Source organism: Aedes albopictus, chromosome 2 (assembly GCF_035046485.1).
Source record: "Aedes albopictus strain Foshan chromosome 2, AalbF5, whole genome shotgun sequence".
NCBI lineage: Eukaryota > Metazoa > Arthropoda > Insecta > Diptera > Culicidae > Aedes > Aedes albopictus.
This window is the reverse complement of record NC_085137.1, coordinates 248,492,225-248,510,993: the sequence shown is the minus strand read 5'-3', so window position 1 is coordinate 248,510,993 and position 18,769 is coordinate 248,492,225. Positions and strand designations below refer to the sequence as shown.

General features: G+C 37.5%; 2 protein-coding genes across 2 annotated transcripts in view; one reads left to right on the top strand and one right to left on the bottom strand.

The window, feature by feature from the left end:
• LOC109433249 (WD repeat-containing protein 7) overlaps positions 1-7,819 on the bottom strand; it is a 39,614-nt gene extending 31,795 nt beyond the window's left edge. Inside the window, exons 1-2 of the mRNA XM_062851490.1 lie at positions 7,458-7,819; positions 6,974-7,174 (exon numbers count right to left, since the gene is read on the bottom strand). Coding sequence (XP_062707474.1) covers positions 6,974-7,110 — 137 coding nt within the window. The 5' untranslated portion in view covers positions 7,111-7,174; positions 7,458-7,819. The remainder of the gene's footprint in view (positions 1-6,973; positions 7,175-7,457) is intronic.
• Positions 1-18,769, top strand: part of LOC134288002 (craniofacial development protein 2-like) — a 366,803-nt gene that overhangs the window by 119,684 nt on the left and 228,350 nt on the right. The window lies entirely within an intron of this gene.

The window sequence follows — 18,769 nt, the reverse complement described above, 5'->3', positions numbered from 1 at the left end:
AGAAAAAGATTATTAGCAGTGAGGTAGCGGGAAACCAAGCAAACTCCATTTTCGGGCCGGAGAGACGAGAGTCATCTGAAATCAGCTCAATAAAGAATCGATTAGGAAAAAAAAGAGTGGAATAGGAACCCCAGAGATTATGAGAGAGAAGCCAGAGGTTACGAGAGATCACCCAGAGAGTATTACGGGCGGTCTAGAGATCGCAGTCGGAACGTGAGTGAGAAAAAGCAAGTGCACCCTAAAATGAAACAACACAGGCTTGTGTACAATGTACACAGGCTTGTGTACAATGTACACAGATTTGTGTACTACTAGATCAGCCTCCACCCCTGTGTCAAATGTGCACAGTCACTTTTCTGGTTCTAGCGCTGGTATGGGAGCAAAGTTCATAACTAATTTTCTCTGAACGATGACATGCATTATCAGGAATCGATCAGTGCAAAAATAATTGTTAATTTTGTTTTCATGCCAGCGCTGGAGCCGGAAAAGTATCTGTGTACATTTGACACAGCGGTGAGGCTGATCTAGTATTACACAAATCTGTGTAACTTCTGTAACCGTGTGAGCTTTCGTGAGAGATCGACTTCGAATAACAGAGATGCTAATCCGTATGCAAATGCAATTTGCAGCTTTTGCAAAAAGAAGGGCCATTTGAGACGACAATGCTATTCCTATCGTAACAACAACTCTGTTAGGTTTATTGGATCCGACTCGGGTTCAAAAACTGAAACATCTTATAGCTTTAAGCGCGACAAAGAGCACAGTGCATCAGAATCGGACGGTATGGAGTAGAAATCCTCTACATAGAGATGAGCGGAGGTTGCATACGTCGATTCGGCAACGCTGTTTGTTTTGTTTACAACAGCTGCCAACACTTGCTACAAAGCTAGATGTTCAAACTTTGTGCGTGACTTCGTTGTGGTTCAAGTTGTTTTGTTTACATTTTCTAACTATGGTAGATTTTTTTTCCAAAATTTTTTTGAAATATTGCTCCGCTATTTTAAATCTGAAATTCATTGCACAAGTGTTACGCTAATCATATCGGCAGAAGTGAAGCAAGAAGCAGCAATGGAAGTTTTTTCGACAAGTTCAGCAACAAAAGTGTCGTCATAAGCATGAGCTTTTGAAAGCAGAATTAATAAATTTTTATCTTTTTACTAAACATACATATGCCGCCAATTTCTCGATATTAAAAATAAATAATTTTCATTTATTTAGTTCCGATTGCAATACCATTCAAACGACGCCTTCCTACGAACGATAAGCATGTTCATTTGGCTCACACTTTGACAGTTCTCTCTGCACGATTGGCTCACAATGGCCGCCTCCGCAGATCTCTATAATGTAGGATTACTAGTATGGAGTGCTTGTTGATAACCGCTGTAAACAAAATCAATGAGCCGTGCATGGTTGATGTTACGATAGAAGGAAAACGAATGCAAATGGAAATAGATTCAGGAGCGGCGGTGTCGGTAATTAGCGATATAGATTATTTAGACTTTTTTGGAATGGTTCCGATCAACACCTGTGAAAGACAATTAGTGGTCATGAATGGCGATCGCTTGCATATTGTAGGAGAAATAAAAGTTAGAGTTGTCTTGAATGGAACAGCGAGCTACCAGAGAATTATTATTTTGGAGTGTGAAAAACATTTCACACCACTTATCGGTCGGACATGGCTTGATTTCTATTACCCGGAGTGGAGAACAGGCTTCATGCAGAAAACTCCAGTCAATAAATTGATGCAAAGTAGAGGTACAGATGAAATTGTGGAAAATTTATAGCAAAAATATGCAAAAATTTTTAATAAAGATTTTTCAGAACCGATTAAGGGTTACGAAGCAGAGTTGCAGTTAAAATATGACCAACCGATTTTTAAAAAAGCGTACACAGTTCCCTACAAACTGAAAGACAAATTGGATAATCACCTCGATATGCTTGAGCAGCAAAATATAATAACAGCCATCAAAGCCAGTGAGTGGGCCTCGCCGGTTATCGTGGTCGTGAAAAAGGATCAGGATATCCGCATGGTGATTGATTGCAAGCTATCTATTAATCGTGTTATAGTACCGAATACTTATCCACTACCGCTAGCTCAGGATATTTTTGCTTCTCTGGCTGGGTGTACGGTTTTTTGCTGTTTGGATTTGGCAGGTGCATATACACAGGTGCAACTCTCTGAGCGTTCTAGAAGGTTTATGGTGATAAATACACCCAAAGGCTTATATACTTATAATCGGCTTCCACAAGGTGCATCCAGCAGTGCAGCAATATTCCAACAAATTATGGAACAAATTCTGCATGGACTGGAGAACATAAGTGTTTATTTAGACGACGTCCTAATTGCAGGAAAAGATTTGGCTGACTGTTTGAAAAATTTAGAATCAGTTTTAGAACGCTTGACTAAGGCTAATGTTAAAATTAACTTTTCAAAATGTAAGTTCTTTGTGAACAAGTTACCATATTTAGGACACGTAGTGACGGACAAAGGTCTAATGCCCTCCCCAGAAAAATTGTCAACAATCGAACAGGCTAAACCACCCAAGAATATTAGCGAGTTAAGGGCTTATCTTGGCCTGATAAATTACTACCATAAGTTTGTTCCTCACCTGTCATCAAAGTTGAGCACATTGCATGCCTTCTTGAGTAATGACAAACAGTTTGAATGGACTGATAAATGCGATGAGGCATTCAATGTTAGTAAGAATTCATTGTTGGAAGCAAATATTTTGGAATACTATGACCACAGACAAACAGACGTAACACCTTGAACGATTTTCATGAAAATCCATCGCCCAGTTCACACTACCATCACCTGGTGGAAAAGTTGCACGAATCACTGAGTTGTGCCATATCGTCAACAGAAGGCGCTAGTGTGAAACGGAAAACGCATAGAAAAACGATGCGCGCGCCTCTGGTTGTGAAAGCCGCGACTATGAAAATTTAAAATGATCGTTAAAAGCGTGGTCGATGGAAATTTCGCAAGTGATACGTCTATTTGTCTGTGCTATGACCCTAATAAGCCACTTGTTGTAGTATCTGACGCTAGTTCGTATGGCTTGGGGGGAGTCTTAGCTCATGAAGTCGAAGGAAAGGAAAAACCCATTTGTTTCACTTCCTTTTCTCTTAACTCGGCACAAAAGAAGTACCCCATACTACACCTTGAAGCCTTGGCGCTTGTATGTACCATAAAGAAATTTCATAAATTTCTATTTGGGCAAAAGTTCAAGGTTTTCACCGACCACAAGCCGTTTGTTGCGGGAGATGAAGACGAACCGACTCTTACAGCAGACGTATTTATTCATGGTCAGCTTAAAAGCTAAAATATCACATTTATTAAAATATTCTATATATACATGTACAATTTACCTACAAATTCGGTAACCTAATAGAAGCGCTTTTGCTTCCGTCCTCGTAAACAAGTATCTCCACACTAGCGCTACAATACGCTTTGTGTCCCTATCCTCTTATAACAGTGCATAAGCTTCACAATAATGGGTCACACAGGCAATCACAGTGGTGTTCAAACAGATCTGAATATAGTTCAAATTTCCCGCACGCATTGTGCGTAACACCGTTACTGGGGATTTTTGGCAAGTGTGGTGCCAACTCAGTGTTTGTGACAAGACTTCAGAGGTACATTATGGAGTTATCTATATATGACTTCGAGATCGCATACAGACCTTCAGCACATATGGGCAACGCGGATTTTTGCTCGCGTTTTCCGTTGAGCCAAGTGGTTCCTAAAAGCTTGGACAGTGAGCATATTTTGAACCTCAATTTCTCTTATTCCCTACCACTAGACTACAAGAAAATTGCAGAAGCTACTTCAGCAGATTCGCATTTAGTGGAAATCCGACGTTTCGTAGAAGAAGGTTGGCCAACATCGCTGAATGAACGATTTAAAGCTATGTATTCATTGAGAATTGACCTTGAAGTTATCGAGAACTGTGTTTTGTACCAAGGAAGAGTTGTTATCCCTGTGAGTTTAAGATCTTAAGTGCTAAGAATACTGCATGCTAATCACATAGGCATTATAAAAATGAAACAACTAGCTCGTGAAACTGTTTTTTGGCCAAGGGTAAATATGGACATAGAGGATTTTCTCAATCGTTGTGAAGTCTGTATAAAGTCATCTCCAGCACCTTCGAAATCGACAGAAAATAAATGGATCCCTACAACTAGGCCATTTAGTCGAATACATGCCGACTTTTTCTATTTTGATAGGAAAATGTTCCTACTTATTGTTGACAGCCATTCGAAATGGGTGGAAGTCGAAATCATGCTAAACGGAACGGATGCTAAACGAGTAATAGACAAATTCATGGCCGTATTTGCAAGATTTGGGCTTCCAGACGTGGTGGTCACAGACGGTGGACCTCCGTTTAATTCAAAGGAATTCACTTCATTCCTAGTTAACCATGGGATAAAACCATTAAAAAGCCCTCCTTACAACCCAAGTAGCAACGGACAAGCGGAACGACTTGTTAGAGTCGTCAAAGATGCTTTGAAGAAGCATCTACTGGATCCGGAGTTAAGGCATTTGGACATGGTGAGTCAATTGAATTACTTTTTATTCAATTACAGAAACCAAATAGCAACTGCTGATGGTTTTGTGCCCTCTAGCAAAATGTTTAGTTATAAACCAAAAGTTTTGATGGATTTGATCAATCCAACTAAACAATAAATACAAAAAATATTTAGAGATTCCAAAACCAGCAAACAACAGCTACATCCAGTCTGAGCAAGTACTAGATCCATTCAGTAAGATGGTAGTGAGTGGGAGATAAGATATTCTACAAAAATTTCAGGAAAACAGATCCTCAGCGTTGGATTGAAGCTAAATTCATAAAACAACTCTCTAAGAATGTCTTCCAAATATCTCTCCATAGGAACGTTTTATCGGCGCACCGAAACCAACTGAAACTTTTGAAATCCACGAGAGGCTCTAAACTGCTAGTCCCGTCAAAACACTCACGGAAGCGCAGTAGTAGGGAGCTGAGTGAGGAAGATGACACCTGCATCGGTTTCGAGGAAGAACCTAAGGATCGGTCATTTAGCAAATTCATGGATAAGCTAGAAAGATCTGTCGGTTCAAACAATCCCAAAAGACCGAAGCTCAGTCGAAGTCCAATAATAACAAGGAGTCGCTCGCGAACATGTGAAGTGTAGAATTTATTATTGAAATACATTGCTAGAATTAAGTATGCATTTATTAGCTTTAAGTAGGTATCTAAACTGTATTCTAAAGAGGGAAGGATTGTTAGATATTCCCGGTTGGGTTAATTGGCAGAGTCCACACAGAATTCATTTGTAACCAACACGAACAAACTATAATTGTATGTGCCATATATGGGTATAAAAGACAGCCTGAATAAACCCAATGATCAGTTCTTAACAGTAACTTGAAAGTGTCTTTATTTTCATATCGAAGAAACTACCTTAATTAAATATAGTTCTAAGTTTTGAACACATACTACACACGCAACAGCACGTCGTTAACGATTTTTAATTTTGTTATCAACCCATTTTCGGGTGGATCTTCTGAAGAACTCCAATAAATATCTCCTAAAAGATTTCTATAAGGTGCACCAAGACGGATCCCAGGAAGGAACTTCTGGAGTATATTATTAGAAGGAACTGCTGAATTATTTGCAGGAAGGAATTCTTAGAGGATTTGCTAAAGCAACTCCGGGAGGACTGCTAGAAAAAAAAAATCTGGAGCGTATCTTCCAAGAAGAAACTCTAGAGGGATCGCATTTAGAAATTCCAAATGCGAATAAAGAGAATCCAGCAAAATGTCTTGGAAGCATTAAAACATCGAAGTTCCAGAAAGAACTCCTGCTGCACAAATACCAAAAAGAACTCCTGCATAAATCCTACAAAGAACTTCTAGAGACATTTCCAGGGATCCCCTGGAAAATACAACAGGAAACATAAAACAAAAATCCAAAAAAAAACACATATCATATGGCCGCCGCAATGGGCAGATGAATCTTTAAATTTGTGCTCGTCAAAACGCGAAGCAAAATGCATTGGATGCAAGGGATCTTCACCTTAAGCTATGGAAATCGCGTTCCGGAAGATTGATCATTCCAGTAAACGTGTTATTTTTGATTCTTGAAAGCGTCGTTCCGGGTAATGGAACTTTCGTATGTGTTACTCTTGCTTGAACTTCGGTTTCATTAAAGTTCCAGTTTCACTTCGTAGACAAACTTCTTGTGGGCGTTGTTGAAAAACATTAAAATGTGAACTGTGCCACCAAGATGTGCTCAAAGGTGTCAAAAAAAAAAACAGTAAAATTTTAAAGTAAACCACATAATTGTACTTCACAAATGTGTTTTCAAACAAACTTTCATTTCATATTGAAGTTTTGCAAAAAAGTTTGTCAACAAAAATTATGCCATTTTTATCAACGGAAACCATTAGTTATAGAAAGAGCCTCTAATACTATTTCTGTGAAATAAGTTTATGAACGTAAGATTTAGTACCCTCATTTGACCTCATTTTTTAGACTAAAGCCTGGAGCACATAGCGTTCGTTCCGTCGAGGTTTGCGTTTTTTTTTTTTGACAGTTTTCCCATGGGAAATGTGTCAAACTACTGTCACGCACACGCAAACGTATGCATTGTGTGGGGCACTTAACACCAAATTTATGAACATTAGTTTTAAAAATTTTAAGAACTGTAAATGTTTTAACTATTATTATTATAAATTTTATTATATTTTAACTGAATTTTGGCCTTTAATACTCTGATTTGTATGTTTCATTTATAATCAAAATGTGAAAATATTAAACTCGTTAACTCATCAACAAATTCAACTCCCAGTGGCCAATCAGAATTCCGAGTTTTTATCAAAAAATCAAACGGGCGCCTACTTTGAACCCTGCATTTTTTGCATACATGCAATATTACATACACCGACACCCCATTCTCCCCCATGCTTTTACATGACCCTCAAAAGTACTCACCACAAACAAATTTGCCCATCGTAGCAGCCAGTGGCAAGGATTTTCTGGTCTCGTGACAAAAACACACTCGAAACGCAATGGGTGGGGGTGTTGGGGCCCCACAGCACCACCGGAACCACCAGATTCGTGCTGAGCATGGTGTTCGCCGTTCGCTCTCCGTTCCTTGTCACTCAATCACCAAACTTTACGATGTATTTTTTTTGTACACTACCCGCCAATAATATGGAATCGTTGCAATACTCAGTATTGCAGCACCCAAAAAGTTTGGCATCACCCAAAATAAGGAGAAAAAATAGAGTAAGCCTAGAACCAATTAGGTTGTGGGTTCGAGTTGCATTTTGAAAGAGAATTAGGGGGGTCATAAATGATTTGTGCCTCAAAGACCTGAAATAATCACATTTTAGGGTGATGCCAAACTTTTTTGGGTGCTGCAATATTCAGTATGAGTGTTGCAATATGCGATTCCATATTTATGGCGGGTAGTGTATATTTTATGCAATTTACATGAAAATAACCCCCGTTCAAAACAAACTGATCATTGTTTTGGTATTTCACTTTCTTCCTCTGCTGCTGTTGATGATGGTGGGCTCCGCAAATGACGACTTTACTGCGCTGTTATCGATCGATTCTTTGCACTCGAAATTATCGGCCGAAATCGGACGACCGATTCGAACTTTTATCACCACTCGATTTTCCGTACTTTGGGTGACACCGTGCACTATATTTCACCGCGCAAAACACGTAAAAACACCCGGATTTTACGAATTATAAAACGGACCGATTTTTTTTTTCACTCAGAGCACTGATAAGATTTTTCCACTTTTGACAGCGAAGGGCTTCCAGGGTTGTACCCTCTTAAGTACGAATGCGAATCAAGAGTCGAAAAGAGAATTCGAAAACGGAATGTAAACAAAACTGTAACGGGCCCATGCAGCACACATGGATAAGGAAAAGAACGCAAATAATTTAGACGAGTTACACACAAATTCTACACTGTCGAAAAGCTTGCTTCATCTTAACCTTAACGTACCTAATTTAGAAGGTCGGCGTCGGATGCGTGGCAGTGATTCGAGTGATTCCGCCATTAAAATGTAAATTATAATATTAAATACTCATATTTACCGTGAGGACGCCATTCACCGCTCGTTTCATGATTTATTTTCAAATCGTATGAAACGAGCAGTGAATGGCGATATAATAACGGAACAGCCCATGAATTCCGGTCAGCTCCGCAACTGAACAGGGATTCTCAAAATACATTCTCACGTAACATAATAACGGCATAGATTATAGACAGATGATTTCAAATTTCAAAGCAGCGTTCCCGTGAGTATAAGTGAAAAATCTGCTTTGCAAGATAGTTATACAGGCATGGTACACAAATTACGTAACGCTAAAATCGGCAATTTCAGACCACCTCCCTCCCCCTTTTAACGCTTTTTGTATGGTAGCGTATTTTTTTTGTATGGATCGTAACGCTACGCTGGACTCTCCCCCTCCCCCTATATATTGTACGTGCAGTTGAAACCCGGAATTTTCGACTAGCGAAGTTGGATTTTTCCCCAAATCCGTGCGTCGGACCTAACTTCGGAAATGGTGCGCTGTATAGCGGACCAGGTTTGCTATACAGCGCACCACTTCCGAAGTTAGGTCCGACGAACGGATTTGGAAAAAAATCCTACTTCGCTAGTCTAAAGCCCCGATTTTCAACTAAATTGAGAATATAGAGCGATTCCAAGCAACAGCATCAAAATTAAGGAAATTTTTTAATTCATGATTTTCTATTGAACTGAAACTTTACACAGTTTTTCAGTTCCATCTAAATCGCCATTTTTCGATATCAAATTTTTATTTTGACTCACGACTAACTTTTCAAAAGGGTGTATGTGAAAATGGGTCAAAAATATTCAAAAATCTGCACAGCCAAAATGGTTCATTCGATTGCTATGATTTTTTTTTAGCAAAGTTAGATATCTAAATGGTGATTCCTAAGAAAATATTGTGGATTTACCGGCTACTTGTATTCTACCGGTCGCTTCAGTATGGCCTCCAAAGTAGCCGTTTTATAAAAAGAGTAACTTACAAATGTTTTTAAACATTTTTATTGAATGCGCTATTTCTCGTTGCCACTAGCTATTCAGCGACATTGATTTTTTGACAATCAAGTTGATTTTTATATGAAAACGGCTACTTTGTAACGGCTACTCAAGTAACCGGTAGAATACAAGTAGCCGGTAAATTCACAATATACACTGTGAAAAAAATCTTTTTTAATATGAAAAAATATAATTTTTGCCACAAAAACTCAAATAACTCAAAACCCTATCTTTTTATCAACGTATTTTTTTTTAGAGAAGATGGTCCATTGTATTAGCAATCTACCATAAAAATTTGGTGATGGTAAACTAATGTATGTATGTATGTATGTAGGTAGCCACCATCCTAGCTTGAGTCTTGCTCTGGATGCAGTTCCACTTAACAGTGAAGAATAAATTTCATTACCGCTCTGAATTCAACATACCGCTGTATGAAGGGCCAAAAGGGGGTGTGGCGGACCCGTAAGTAGAGACACTTACGCGAAATCCGCGGGTTTATAAGAATCTCCTTCCAACAGTATGATCCAACAGGGTGAATAATGAGATTCACATCACTTGTCAAGCTTTCTACGGGATGGTTTGTTACAAGAAGGGCGCGTCAAATCCATTGCAACTGTTGGGATAAAAGAACCCATCTACAAGGATGTTATAGTATCTTCTCACCTCACTTCGGCTGGCAATCCACTCCGTCGTACAGTTACAACTTCAATGATGCCCTGATGCTCCCTCCCGACCCCATATAGTCATATAGTTACATATTTATATAGTTATACAGTTATAAAATCATATAGTTATATAGTTATATAGTTATATAGTTATACAGTCATATAGTTATATATTTTTATAGTATAATTATGTAGTATAATTCAATATGATGAAATATAATGATGCAATGTTAAGCAAACAATAAATAATAATGAAATATAATGTATATAATGTATCATATGTATATGTATATGTATATAATGTATATAATGATGCACCCTCCCAACCCCATATAGTTATATATTCCATGTTTCAGTTCATTATAATTATGTATAATATTCTGATAAGATATGATCAATCAACTAAAATAAATGAAATAAAATGTAATGATGTAAAATATAGCAAAATGAGATATGGTATCAATTTGTGGATAAATTGAATGAATATTATTCGCTGTCGAGTCCTTTGGTGATCTGGATGATAGGATGGAACATAATTATACAGTAATAATCGGTTAACGCGATAACTTATATATTATTATGATCAACCCTCTAGTGATCTGTTGTATTTTGTACATCACCATGTGAACAAATCTCGCCTTTTGTTCTCAGCATTAGCGCGGTGCTGGCGGTGTTGACCAACCACTCGAATTACGGACGATAAATAATGTACTATAATGTATCGACAAACAATATGAGGCAGTAAAAGATAATTGTTTGAAAATAATGAATTTAGTTTTCTGGATTCCGCATACCACTGGATGAAGATCTAAAAGTGTGGCGGGCTTGTTAGTGATGCGCAACTTGCGAAATGAAGTGAATCTTACATATTTTTTTAGAATTAGTAGCTCGTCCAATCCTTTACCACTGTTGGAGTTGAAAAATCCATCTACAAGGATGTTCTACAGTCTTCTCTGTTTACTCTGGCTGGAAACCTCTCTACCGTCCGGCTGTAACTTCACCTGATGCTCCATCCCAACCCCATATAGACATAATTATATAAATTATCATGATGAAATAAGTTTTATATAAGTATAGTATATAATAACGATTTAAAATGTAATGAACTTTTTTATAGCGATAATAATTAAGGCATGAATTTGTAGATATTTGAGTATATTTTGTTGAAGTGTTTTTTTTTTATGACCTAGATTATGCGGAGAACGTCATTATAGTGTCAATGTGAATTTATCCTACTACTGAATGGAGGCCCAAAAGGGGATGTGGTGGAATCGTAAACACACACTTACGTTAAATAAGGAAACTCCGTTCAACATGATCCAACAATATGAATAATATAATTCACATCCCTTATAAAGCTTGCTACAGGATGATTTGTCTCGATGAGGGCGCAACCATTCCATTGCAACTGTTGGGATAGAAGTAACCGTCTACAATGATGTTATAGTATCTTTTCACCTCACTCCGGCACCCTCCCAATTCCATATATTATACACAACCAATAGTATAGTGCGTTGTAAAGAAATATCATATTTAAATATGGTCTAATCAATGTAGGAAATAAATGAATAATTAATTATAATGTAGTGTAATTTGGTGTAGTGATACAGGAAAATTTCCCATTTGAAGATAATGAGTAAATGAGTAATATCACTGATGAGCCGTTTTACGATCTAGATGATTGGATTATGGCAATGCAATTAGTAAACAAAATAATAATAATAAAATGAATTTCTTACCTTAGCTTTAACCGATTATTTTGTTTTCCGCTCCATATACTTTCTTACCATCCACCCTGCGTTGAAAATGGATTTTACCCCTCTAGTAATTAAGATAAGCCCTTACTGAAACCACTATGTACTAAATTGATTCATTTTTTTGTAAGTTTTCTTCAAACCCACCTCGTCAGAACCCACGCTCATTCACTGTCTCTTTCTTGATCCACCATTGAGTTCTCCAAATTTTATCTCACGAAACCTAATGCAAGCCTATCCATATACGTGAGAACAAAAGATGTTTACAAAGTTCTTACAGATAGATTAACACGGGAAATCTGAACACAAACCACTACCACACAGGAATTTGGATTGGTCAATTCACCTGTAGTCGTCAAAGGTCCCCTCTCTCCTCGCCTGTTTTTAATCACCTTTTCCCTCCTTTTCGCCAACCGACTTCTTTCAAACTTCCGCTATAGAAACTCTTTACTACTTTCTCCGTTTTTCTCCCACTGGAAAATCACCTCACCCCCCGTCCGCCGAATGAACACCACCAGTTGCGAGGAATAAATGCACCATTTGACTTGACTCACTTGTTCTCTTTCATTCATTTTCCCACCGTCACCACCACCAGTTTAGCCATTCGTATTCTTCTCTCCCATCCTATCGTACATCACTCATTCATATATGTCGTATCCCTTCGTGTTTGTGTGAATCGTCATACCAGTATCTTTCCATCACTTTATTTTTTTGTGTGTGACAATTTTCTTCCTTCTTCTGTTTCAACACACTCTTCCCCAATAACACCAGCCGCATTCGCACTTTCCTCTCGCCACTCGCAGTTTCATTCCCACTCTCCCCTATCTTTATTCGCTTTTCTCACACTACCCAGCTCCAAGCTCTATTTTTTTTTCTTTCACTGAGAAACTCTCCACTTCAATCGGCAACCGCTTCTGCTTCCCCTCCCCTGGCTTGGTTTTTCGCCGTCCGGCTAATGGATGCCACCGGATGATGTAAAGGCAAACGAAAACGCTTTTTACCCAGCCACCACCCGACTCTCCGATCGAAATTCACCACTCCCTACCACCAACGCTACCCCACCCCTCCTCTTCAACCCAACCACCGTCACCAATCACCAAAAAAATCGTCCCTTATGCCTGGTTTACATTGTTCAACTCTATTTGGTGATGGTAAACTAATAAACAAAAAAGTTATGACAGTTCACACATTTCACAATTTTCACATTTAGTAATAATTTTTTTTTTTCAGTGTAAATTATTTCGGCCGGAAATCGCAGTTTGATGCTGATTTTATTGTTAATGGCCTTGCGTGAGTAAAACAAGCTGTTTTTATTATGTATTATGTATAATATATGTACAGTAATGTTCCGATTTTATCACGCCCTCCGCGCATTAGTCGTTTATTCATTAATTTGCTGTTACATTTGAGGACAAGTGTTTTCCCTCTTCTTCAAGATGAATGTTGAAAGCGTGTTTTGCAACGTTAAAAATATTGAAATGGGTATAGATGTTGAAGAATATTTCAAAGCATTTTTGAAAAGGGGCGTGATTAAATTGTTAAACCAGATGTCGCTGATGGTACGGTGGCATGACTCTCTGCACTTAGCACTTCTGGCAATTTCTCAGTTGTTGTCGTTTTCGAACTTCCTGCGCCCTGCATTACCGATGATATACAGATTGCTCGTTTGCCAAAGTTTAGACGGCAGGACGTGCAAATGCGTAAATTTGTATTCAATGTGGACATTTGGGTATAACCAGTCTCTTTTAGTTTATCTATGGTGCTTTCGGTGAGATTTTGTAACTCTTTTGAACATTTTTTTTTCATCAAACGGTCTACAAGAGAGCGTTGAGTTGAAGACCTTTGAGAAAGCGACTGTTCATGTTGTTCGTTAGATTATAATAAACAAAATCACTTATTAGTTTTAACTGACTAGTTTGGTGTTGTTTGCTTGGCTGAAGAAAAAAATTACTAAAAAATCTTCGGTAGTATTTTTTTGCTTTTTCGTGAGCATTGTCATGGTATGTATAAAGACAAACAAACGTAACACTGACGAAATTTTCATTGGCCACGCCTTCGGGGCTGTTCATAAACCACGTAGGCTTTTAGGGGGGAGGGGGAGTGGGTTCTGACCAAAGTCTACGCTCCATACAAATTTAAAAATGTTTGTATGGACAAAAGTCTACGAGGGGGAATGGGGGGGGGGGTCTAAGATGGGCAAATTTTGATCTACGTGGTTTATGAACAGCCCCTTTAACGATCATTTTGAATCTTGGTTGTGGCTTTCATAGCCAGAAGAGCGCCCATCGTTTTTCTTTGCGTTTGACGTTTCACACTAGCGCCTTCTGATGGCGATATTGCACAACGCAGTGTTTTGTGAAACATTTCCACCAGGTGGTGGTAGTGTGAACTGGGCGATGGATTTTCACGAAAATTGTTCTAGGCGTTTCGTCTGTTTGTCTGTGGTATGTACCTCTCATGCATTTGTTGTTGTTGAAGTTACTCGCATTCTTCCGATCATAAAGTCTGTTCTCTAAGAGGTAATTTGTTTTTGCAGATAAACTAGACGTATACGCGTATATAAAACTTTTATTATACAGCTTTTGTCTTAAAAATAAGTTTAATTCCATTTTTCTTATAATCAACAGCTTTTCAACACTATCAAGGGATTTTTTCACCAGTCACGTACAATAAAAAGTATGACACTCTCAATATTTTTGATCACAATACTGGATCGCGTCTAAGTTTCAAATAGATACTATAGTAATTATGAATAATAAAACAAAAATATCATGAAAACAACTTGTTTAATTCAGGCGGTAGCCTTTACAATAAAATCAGCATCAAAATATAATTCCCGAAATAATTTACACAGAAAAAAAATTTTTTTTGTTACTAAATGTAAAAATTGTGAAATGTTTGAAATGTCATAACTTTTTTCTTTATCAGTTTACCATCACCAAAATTTTATGGTAGATAGCTGATATAATGGGCCATTTCCCCTAAAAAACTGACGTTGGTAAAAAGATAGGGTTTTGAGATATTTGAGTTTTTGTGACAAAGATCATATTTTTTTAAAGTAAAAAAAGAAATTTTTACAGTGTATATTTTCTAAGGAATTATCATTTAGTTATCTAACTTTGCTGAAAAATTCATGACAATCGAACAATCCGTTTTTGCTGTACAGCTTTTAGAATATTTTTGAACTATTTTCGCATACACCCTTTTGAAAAGTTAGTCGTGAGTGAATATGAAGGTTTAATATCGAAAAATGGCGACTTAGATGAAATTGAAAAACTGTGCAAAGTTTCAGATATTTTTGAAATGGTCGCTCAGGATCGGCTGACATGACTCCGTGGAATTCCTCTATCCACTTATCCGCGAGCGGCAATGGCGACGGCGGGCATGTCCAACCGGTTCGGATTTTGACGTTTCTTGGGGGAAAGTCAAAACAGTTTCATACTCCTCCTCACCCCTCCACCCTCTGTTTGATGGCGCTAACCGATTGCGATCCCCACGAAACGTCAAAATTCGAATCGGTTATTTTTGCCCGCCGCCGCCATTACCGCTCACGGATAAGTGGATAGCGTTACGTAATTTGTGTACGATGCCATACAAACGTTTTTGCAGTACCGTCTACCTCCGTTGGCTTGACCGCTTCTAATCTGAACATTCTTGCGCATTAGGTGCCGGCCAGAGTGGACGCGTCACGCGGCGCGGTGCGCAAATTTGCACGCAAACACTCAGTGAAAAAAACTAGCGAAATTCATCGAAATACCTTATGAAAATTTGCTATAACTAATTCTTATGGATGACATAAGAATACCTTATGAAAATTGATCGTGCTTGCTATGACAAATTTCATAAGATAGACTTATGAAAAGAACAAAAAAATCTTAAAATGATGCAGACTGGATTCGATCCATGTACGTCGGGATCACCGAGCCCGTGTTTTATCCACACGGCTACCGACGCTTGAGAATACCATGTTGCTAAACATCAATAAAAGCCAAGCTGTGAGACGATTTTACGTCATAGAGTGACCTTATGAAATTCATCCGAATCATTATGAATTATTTAAAGGCAGTTTCATAAGTTGGACCTTATGGAAATCTTAAGGTTATTTGGCTGAGTGAAGGAGTAACAATCAATAATAAGGAGCTGTCAAATCGTATGGGACGCGTGACCCAAACTACGTCAGCGAGCTGTTCCCAACGACCCAACGTGATGCATTAGGAAGAAGGCTAATTTGGCAGGGTGGCCAGTGAATAGGGTCCTAAAATGAAAAATATTTCCCCGGTTTTGCTGCATAACACGAAAGAGCATGCTTTTCTGATCTCAATGGTAATTTTTCCGAACTTAAACAATAACAGAATAGTTAATAAACTTGAAAATAAAATAATGATGAACAGGTCTTGTTTGACATTCGAGGTCAACCTTGACGTAACGAAAGTGAAACGGCGGGTTGCAAAAGACACCACATTGGCTCACTTTTGACAATAAATGTTCCTGTTTGACATACACGGTAAACAAAATTTACCCAAAATTTAGTGCTAAACAAGGAGTGTTGCAAAAAATATAAAAATTTTTGAAAATATATTTTATGGGCTTTATCTAATAGGAATACTTAAAAAATGAGTAAACATGTCGTTTAACTCAATGCTTGATCGAATTATGCAGAAATTGAGATAGGCATTTAGGAGCCTATTACAGATTTTGAATTCCCGGTTTTCTCCCGGAATTTTAATTTTTTTCCCGGTATTAAATTTTTACTTGAACTGAAAAATATATTCCCTTAATCGGTTCAGGACCTGATCGTAATGGAAATTTTAATGACTTAGGATATATCAGGCCAAACATGTCTAAAGGTCCAATCTGCAGAAGAGAGGCTCTCTTTGGTTCCCCTCTCTTTCGTTAATATCTCAGCTGTTTATTTGTATCATCATTGTCTCCTTGCATTGAACGATGGTCAAAACAATCGTCTTTTGATCTGTACTGCAAAAATAGTTGAAAAGTGTACCATTACTTTGCAATAATTGAAAGAGAAAGTGAACAAAGAGAGCCTCTCAAATGCAGATAGGACCTATTGAAATGTTCGGCCTGATATATCTACAATCTTCTCACATGATATAATCATGTAAAACTATAGTCAATGCCAAAGAAACAAAATTAAAATTTAGGAAGTGTTTTTACAGTTACACAAAATTACAGTGTTTACAGAACCTATTTTTTAGGAATTCTAAAAATACCTATTCTTGGGATTAAACTAGTGAAAATACACGAAGTTACGTTTTGACGTCTATATAATCATTAGAATTCCTTGAGGATTCCCATAATGAATTGCTGAAGAATCCCCAATTAGAATTCTTGAAACAAACAGCAGTAGGAAATCCTGAAGAAATTCCAAAGATCCTTCTGAATGGAATTCAGCAGAAGCTCTGAGAGAAATCCAAGAACAAAAGCATAGACCAGCATAAACTCTTGCGGAAGACAAAAAAACTCCTCCCAGAAGAAACTCTCGCCGGAATTCTAAACAAGAACTCCTGGAGAAATGTAAACGCAAATTTTTGAGGAAATATTAGAAAAAAAAATCTTCGAAGATTTCCTGTAGGAACTCCAGGAGAAATTTTAGAACCTATCAAAAAACTAATATATGTTTGAATTTTCAATGAAACTCCTGAAAGAATTTCAAGAGGATCTTTTGCTTAAAATTCTGAAATATTCTCTTAAGAATTCCAATTTCTAGTGGCAGTTTTTTTTTATAATTCCAATGAAACATATTATAGGCTTCTGTAAAAACTGTACGTGTACGTTTGCGCAACTGTGAAGCACTTCCACGTTTCTTCTCCTTTTTAGTTTTAACATCAAAACATAATTTCACTAGGATTGATACAGTATGCCTGATACTTGCGTTAAAATTTTTAAGATTTTTCTTATTGATTTCGGTTCAAATTCAGTCAATATTAACACACAGGCTTTCATGAAAAGTATTCAAACTTTTGATGGAGAGAAATGATATTACAGTTATAAGGATACTGTTGCGCTAACATGAAGCATATTGCTAAATTCCTTTGAGCAATCGAAAATTTCTGATGTTAGGTTAGGGATGGCTAAACCGCAGAGCTAAACATTTTATTATGTTTAAATTTTGCATAATTTTGCAATTTTTCACTCACAAATTTCAGTGTAAAGCTTAGGCTACATTATTTTGTGTTCGTCAATCATGTTTCATATAATAGTATCGTTTGTTTTGGCTTCAGTTTAGTTGTAAATGTTGTTAAACTTCGGCACACTAACGACAATGACCTATTCACTTCATTTAGTCTGTCTGTCATCAATTCCTTGTTGCTGTTAAAAGGGCAGTGCATAACGATTTTAATTTTTTTAACAACTCAATGTAACGCAAGCCATATTTTCAATGCAAATTGTGTTAAACCAACAACAAGCTGTACATTACAGATTATTCTTGTAGTGGTCACACTGCTGAAAGCCACTCACTGGAAGGTGGATTGAATGATGAGAACGAGAGAAGAAGTATACGTGAGAGTCTGACGAGTGAGCTGGAGGATTAATGTTAATAAAACAGTTTTAGATTGCATCCCAACTGATTCGGACGTGTTTTACTTTATTTGGAGTCACGTTACTTTATTGACTACTCGGTCCCGTTTATCATTAGTTGAACTTATCAGTGTCGACGAGAGTAAAATTAGCTATTTTTTTTATCAACTTTTAGCGTGCAATTCAAGTTATTTTTTTATTTTTTAAAATTGTGTCTTAATTCCCAGAGTAAGCCCGTTTTTTTTTTCTTTATACTCTTTTGTTTTCGGGAAAAGCAAAGACAAAGCCATCATTGATTTTTTTTTTATGATTGTTTAATCTTTTGTCCGGATCACCATTTTGAGTTTTATTGAAGACAGTAGTACAGTCGGAACCCGCTCGTTGAGCCACAACCTCCACCCAACCAACGAATTCGATTCGCTAGTTGGGTGAAGTGACAGCAGCACAAGGGGCGTGCGCATTGTTTTTGTTAAATCATGTTTAGGTTGGAAGCAAAAAGTAAAATTTTTCAATTTGTTTTACATTTAGAGTAAAACTGATACGTTTTGCAAGATACATATATGGCCAATGCGAGAAATAATTATTTTCCCCCGGTTTTAGTCGGTGAAGTGAAAATATAGATGTTTATGAAACCACCCGGACCAAAATGCAACCACAAAACGCTTTCACTGATCGACAAAATAAAGATTGCCGATGTTTTGCATTTGTTTCGAAGTAATTGTACATATTGTTTTTTTTTTAATA